Source organism: Chelonoidis abingdonii, chromosome 1 (genome assembly GCF_003597395.2).
Source record: "Chelonoidis abingdonii isolate Lonesome George chromosome 1, CheloAbing_2.0, whole genome shotgun sequence".
Lineage (NCBI taxonomy): Eukaryota > Metazoa > Chordata > Testudines > Testudinidae > Chelonoidis > Chelonoidis abingdonii.
In genome coordinates this window covers 26492214-26498865 of record NC_133769.1, presented here as the reverse complement: position 1 = coordinate 26498865, position 6652 = coordinate 26492214, and the positions used below count along the sequence as shown (strand labels likewise).

General features: G+C 41.2%; 1 protein-coding gene across 5 annotated transcripts in view; it reads right to left on the bottom strand.

Annotated features, from left to right (window-relative positions):
• The window catches only part of ARMC10 (armadillo repeat containing 10), a 29852-nt gene extending 24553 nt beyond the window's left edge, over positions 1–5299 (bottom strand). For 4 of the 5 annotated variants that reach the window (XR_012655641.1, XR_012655645.1, XR_012655646.1 and 1 more), the window contains exons 1-3: positions 4984–5299; positions 2179–2324; positions 557–691 (exon numbers count right to left, since the gene is read on the bottom strand). Coding sequence is in view for 2 of the 5 variants with exons in the window: in XM_032774538.2 (XP_032630429.1) it covers positions 557–691; positions 2179–2324; positions 4984–5230 (528 nt within the window). In the remaining 3 variants the exon portion in view is untranslated. Of the gene's footprint in view, positions 1–556; positions 692–2178; positions 2325–4744; positions 4908–4983 lie in introns of those variants that run through there. The other variant, XM_032774539.2, reaches the window with a different exon arrangement.
• Between the last annotated feature and the right edge of the window lie 1353 nt (positions 5300–6652).

Sequence of the window (6652 nt, the reverse complement as noted above, 5' to 3'; positions counted from 1 at the left end):
GGGGCTGTGACTCCTAAGCTGGGTGAGTGGCTCCAACAGATCCCAGGAACAACATCAGAGCTCTCTGTCCAGAAGAGTGCAGTGCTAGGAACAGCTAAGATACTGTGCAGAACCCTCAAACTCCCAGGCCTCTGGTAGAGGACCCGAGGTTGAGGAAGACACATACCACCCATAGGGGTGAGAGGGGAATTTTTTTTTTTTATATGAGATTGAATTTAGAATAATAATCCTGACAGCATCTGATTTCTCCACCCCCCCGACCCTTGAATACTGATATCAAGTTAATTTTCTTTCTAGTCCTCTAGAACCTTCCTGGTTCTCTAAGACGCTTTAGAACTAATTGCTAGTGGTTCAATAAATTTGTTAGCTATTTCTCTTGGCCTTAGGATTTAAAGATCATTTGGATCTGCTGATTTGTATATATTCATGTTCTCCAAAAGTTGCTGCATGATCCTTTTAATTAACAGCTATATTGAAAGGTCTTTATTACTTCCTAGCTGTACACACTTCATTTTGTTGTTCGATTTTGCCTGTTATGGTGCCTTTTAGTACTTACCTTTATCTCCCCTTGATTTTTAACATTCATACTCAAGTTATTAAGTGCGTTTAGTGCCTTTTCTTTAACTTTGGGAATGGAATTTGAGAGCATCTTTCCAACAACAGAAAGGCCATCCAATTTTCGAATTATATCCTAAAAAGATAAACAGATAAATATATAAGATATTACTGCTAATCTTAAACCAAATGGGAGTTCTGCCTCACTAAAGCCTTTAGGATCTGGTCTCTGATATTTAAGCAGAGAATATCAGCAGTTTAATATTTCTTTACATACCAGTCTATACAAAAAATATGTACAACATTCATTGTGAAACTTTGGTGCCAATTTATAGTACCCAGTTACTTTATCTCCAAATAATTTTTTTCATAGTTAAAATGAGAACAAATAGGATAGATGCATGTTTCTGCACGGTCACTCCCAAAATTCTCAAATCTTGTAAAACTATCCGAATTAAGAAAGCTTTGCTCACGTCTAGAATTGGAAAGAAGCATCAGTTATGTTTTGTTTAATCCAACTTAAACGATTACTTGATGTTTTTCATTTAGTGTAATAAAATATGCCATCAACAGGCCATATTTTGGCCTTGGATTCACTATTTCCATTTAAATCAGTGGGAGCCCTGCTTAAACATTTGAGGCTAGAATATGGCCTAATATCTGAAAAGAGCAAATATCTCTATTATTCAAGCCCTCTGTGTCAGAATTCCCCTTCGAATTCAGTAGGATTTCAGCATGCAGGTTTGCCGAACCAGCCTGACTATTATAGTTAGCAGGTTCTAAAATTTAGCTTATTTTTCATATATTTACAAAGTTCAAATGCTCTTAAAAATATATTACTCCTCCTGCCACAACCCTACTCTTCCTCCCCAAAACTAAACTCAACAACATTGTTTTAATTCTCCTTATGAAAAATATCTCAGGACCTCATGACATCCCAGTCACCTTAGTAGAGGTCTGGCGGAGGGAATAAAGATTTTTAGTAAGAAATAATATTTTTAGTTTCTCATTAGAAGCCAGAGAATAATTGAGAAACTATGGTTACAATTATGAGAACTACCTCAACAAGAGAAGTGTGGAAGTTTGAAAATTAACCCTTTATGGATACAGAAAAACATGCATCTCCGAAAGAAATCTGTCATATTGAATTCCCAGTCAAAGGAATACCCTGATAGCAGGGGGGTTAGACTTAGCAAATTTCAGGCACCTCTCAGAACAAACTCTTCAGTTGACACTATAAAATTGTCAGTGATAATGCACATACCTAATAGCACATTGAAAATATCAAGCTCTGTACCAACATTAATTATGCTGATAGCCCAGTAAATAGTTATTCTTATATCTATTGTAATGATGGGGAAATTAAGGCAGAGGTTAAATGACTTAAACAAGGTCATGTTGGCCCAGATCCTCAAAGTTATTTAAGTGCCTAACTCCCTTTTAAATTCATGGGAGTTAGGCACCTAAATACCTTTGAGGATCTGGGTGATAGTCACTAAATTAGGATTAGAACACAGGAGCTTCTAGTTCTTGATCTCATGCTTACTCCTCTGCAAAATGAAGTCTCATTTTCTATACTGGCTCACTTTCAAATATAATTGCTTTCTTTAGAACATGACTTACTTGATTTACAGAGAAGGCAGCACTGTTGCTCAGAGTGACCAAGGCTTGTTCTTGAATTAATGGATCATCTGTGAACTCAAGCAAATGAAGAAGTTTCTGTAGATGATGGGCATCCAGGTTACTGGGTGATTTTGGAAGATCCGTGTCTGCCAAGGTTTAAAAATTAAAACAAATTATTTCAAATAAACTTTGAAACATTTCACTGAAACAAAGCACATAACACTTTTTACAGAGCTGTGTTATAGCCACATACTTATGGATAGCATGTCAGTTGTAGGCCACATAATTCTAGGATTCACTGATCCACCACGATATCATGGCAGAATCACTGCAATACCAGTTAAGGCTGGGTTCTATTTTGCATTTAAAGCAGGATTTAAATATGTATATTTTAAAAGTATGGGTCTGCTTCAATTTTTCAGCATGTAATCTGAGTAAAGCCTCATTTTTTTTTTATTTTTTTTTTTTTTGAGGATTTTCAGGTAAATGTTAAGTAATTTCTGATTTCTAGTCAGTTAAAAAAATCTTTTAAAAAAGTTAACTTTGAGTTGCATGACTTTGAGCCCCTCTAGTTTCAAAACTACAAAGCGAAGAAAGAAAATAAAATTGTGAGAATGTGTGGTTATGTAATTATTTTGCTAATTCACAACGAAATAATTCTATTAGCATTATTCATCATAATTGGATCCTTATTCATTGCAGTTATCTAATGGAATTTTTTTTTAATGTCTGCTACTTCCATTTCTGACATGGAATGTGGCAACTTTTTTGGACAATTTAGGAGAAGAGTAGAAATTTTGACTTATCTCCAGTAATATTCCTCCCAGAATTGGGGGCTAACATGGTGAATGAAGAATATGCTAGTCCAGGGGCATCTGAACTGAAGATCTTTGATAAAGGAACAGCTGCTGTGTTAAGATTGCTGTTCTTCATGAAGACACAGCCAACTGAAGAGCTCTGCTTTTAAGTCAGCTAAACACAAGTCACACAGTACCTGGTCTTCATGAAAGCAAACACTACTAATGTCAAAGTTTATGATCAGCCAGATCAGCAGCGAAGCTCTTGAGCTGGCTAAACGGTTTTATGAACACTAGGATTTGTGACAAAGGAAGGGCTACTCTAATAAATACTAAGATTTTGTGAAACTGACTAGCTTGCTCAGAAGCGGATCCTATTCTTCCAGAGATTCTCTCTTGATTTATTAGCATTATTGCTCATTATTGAGTCCTTATGCACAATGGTTAGCCATTGAATATAACAAAAGTTGGGGTTTTTTAAAGGTCTTGGACAATTCTAAAATTTCCAAACTTAAGTGCCTGAAGTTAGGCATCTAACTCCAGATATAGGTCCTGAGCATTCAATGAGATCTCCATGGAGGATTCCTGTGCATTTGTGGACCTCCATTGACTTGAATGGCTCCACACAAAGGCAGGTGTCTGCCCAAGTAGATTCAGTATCAGAATCAGGGTCTTACCTACTTTAAATAAATAAAATAAAAAAAAAAAAGGAAAAAAAAAAAAAGGGACACTGATTTTTAGTACTGAGTACCTACAGATCCTACTGACTTTTGCCAGACTGGTGGCAGTGTAAACTCAGTCATGCATAAAAAAAGGTTCACAACAAATACTGCCTTGTTGCACTCTCACTAGGTTGCAAGTATTCTGAACTCTATTTTCCTAGATTTTTACCAACATCAATTATGCTATCTGTAAATAGTAGCTCAAGAGTATCAAACTACAAAAATGGCAAGCTAATTTAGCATTTCAATTGAGATTGTGACCAATGTGTAACCTGAAATTCTTATGAAAAACAGTGCTCAGGAAACTGAACCACTGCAATCCTATTGGACAGAAGCTGGACAAATTTAGACTCGCATCAGAAATGGCAAAACATTTTCTACAGGTGTCCAATGCAGTCCCAGTCTATTTCTTTCATCATTATGAATACCTTAAAGACCGTTAGACTGTGAAGATCCAAAAGTTGGTTAACTTCTTTATATTATTGGTTGCATGCATTCTTCCGCTCCCTCATAACAAATGCTTCAACATTCTTTCATTTGAAACAAAAGTTGAAGATAACATGACATCCAAAAGCTAGCATGCAAAAACACTAATGTTTTCCTTACTATGCCCATCTGTGCTTTTATCAGCTACAGGGCTACATAAATCATTAAAAACAAAACAGTGCGCAAGCAAGATACCCGATAAAGCACTTTCACTAAGGCAACTGGTAAGATTCATGATTTCAAGGGAGTCTAGTCAGCTTTTAAAAATACATCAATAAGAGTCTTTTTGAAATTTCACATCCATTAGGGCCAGATTTACAAAGGTATTTAGGGGCCTAAAGTTTCAGATAGTAAATCCAGCTCTAATCAAACTGACCTACTCAAATAGTTTGAAGAAGACTATGATCTGTAAAAATGAATGCTACAATGGGTGAGAAAAGAGATGTAGAGCAAGCTAGATCCGTAACTGAGACTTCGCTGGCTGTATTACTGTCAGGATACCAGGAAATGCCATCATACAACAGCCCAAAACAATAAAAAAAAATAACCTCGCTTTCCTACCCATTCAACTCTCCCCTCTTTTCTTTCACGCCACCTCTGGAAGGTCACATCAGCTAACGCGTCATGCGGTGTTGTCACAAAGCCTAGCTTTGATCGGCAATACAAATGTTTAAACACTCCCCTGGTGCGCGTGCATAACTAGCCGTGTGCTGGGGAAAGCCCCTACTAGAGGGCGGGAGGTCGGAGGTGCACCGCCTAGCTGCTAACAGTCTGCCCGTCTAAGCCCCTCTGCAGCTCACCTGGCTGGAGGCTGGAGGGTCCCCCCCGGGCAAGGCTGGAAAGGACGGAAAGCCCGGACACCTGAGGCAGCAAACCGCCCGCTGGGCCTGACCCATGCCTAGCGCTAGCGGCTCCTTCTGTCCCGGCTCCGGGTCCCGCCCTCCTGCTCCTGGTCAGCCTGTAAACACAGTAACACGCGCCAGCTCCCAGCACGAGCCCCGCCGCCACCCTGGCTCTCGTCGCCGCCGCCCCTCTGGCCTCCCCCATGCCCCTCTGGTGCTCGTCCCCCCGGAGCACTAGGGCAACGTGCCTCAGCTCAGCCCAGCCCAGCCCAGCGGAAACGGGACACTTCGTTCCCCCTCCCCTCTGACCTCCGCCTCCCTACGCTGACGTGCCGCTCCGCCAGCTCGCACAGCGCAGGCGGGGACAGCCGCCCCAGCAGGGCCAGCCACGCGCTGTGCGATCTGCCCACACCCGGCGGGTTGGGGCTTGTGGGGCCCCTCCCCCGGCGCTCCTGATGGGGAGCTGGGGCTTCTCGTGGACCCCCGCAGCAGCGCCTGGCTAGCGCGGGAAGGGACCAGAGCTCCTTCGCTAATCCGCCACTGCCCTCACCCAAACCCTTCCTACCTACTGCACACCCCAAGTGATGGTCCGTCGCCCCCAGCCTAATCACACCAGGAGAAGTTCCTCCGATGTAGACGTGATCCATTATATTTAAATTCTAACAAAAATGTGGCCATGATTGGAAACTAAAACCAGCCACTCAAAAATCTCATGAGGGCATCTGATTTGATTTAATTTCAAGCCTAGTCACGTGCAGTCCCCCCATCACAGATTATAAACTCTTTGGGGTATGGACCTTCTTTTTATTTTGTTTACACAGCACAATGAGATCCTGATCAGTGACTGGGGCTTCCATGTGCTACCACAATACAAATAACATTTTCCAAGTAGCTCTTACTTAAAAACTCCAAAATAATCATTGCCACAGAACAAGAGGGCGGGAGATAATATCCAAATGGGAGAGACATTGCAATCAGGTATAAGAGAGAAAAATGGTACTAACAACTCCACCATCGCCTCTTCATTTTTCACTCAGCTCTTCTTCAAAACATGAAAACTAGCTGAAGCTAAGCAGATACTGTTACAGGTTTTTAAAGTTTATGAACAAAACTACTTCTATACAGTAATAACCAGCTTCTGAACAGTAATATTTGACAGATCTCAAAGCACTTTACAAAGGAGGGCAGCATCATTATCCATATTTTATAGATGGGGAAATGGGACTTGTCCTACGTCACCCAGGAGCCAAACTGGGACTAGAATACTAACTTTCTGAGTCTCAATCCTATACTGGATCCAGTAGGCCACACTAACACCTTCTGGCTAAGAATCCCCTAGTACTTCACAAATATTAATTAATCTGCACTATAGCCTTGTGAGCTAGGTCAGAGGTTCTCAAACTGTGGTCCATGAGCTGCATTCAGGTGGTCCGCAGATAGTTCCCTCTCAAGTGTATGCCTGGGTGGCTGCGCACAAGACAATGAAGGGCCAGTGCCACCCACCTAATTAGTGGAGCCATGCCTGTGCAGCTCCACTAATTAGGTGCCAGGATCCTGGAGAAGACACACATGTAAGGTGAGGTGGTGGCCTTGGAGGGAATAGGGGGTAGATGGGAGGGGGCAGTGG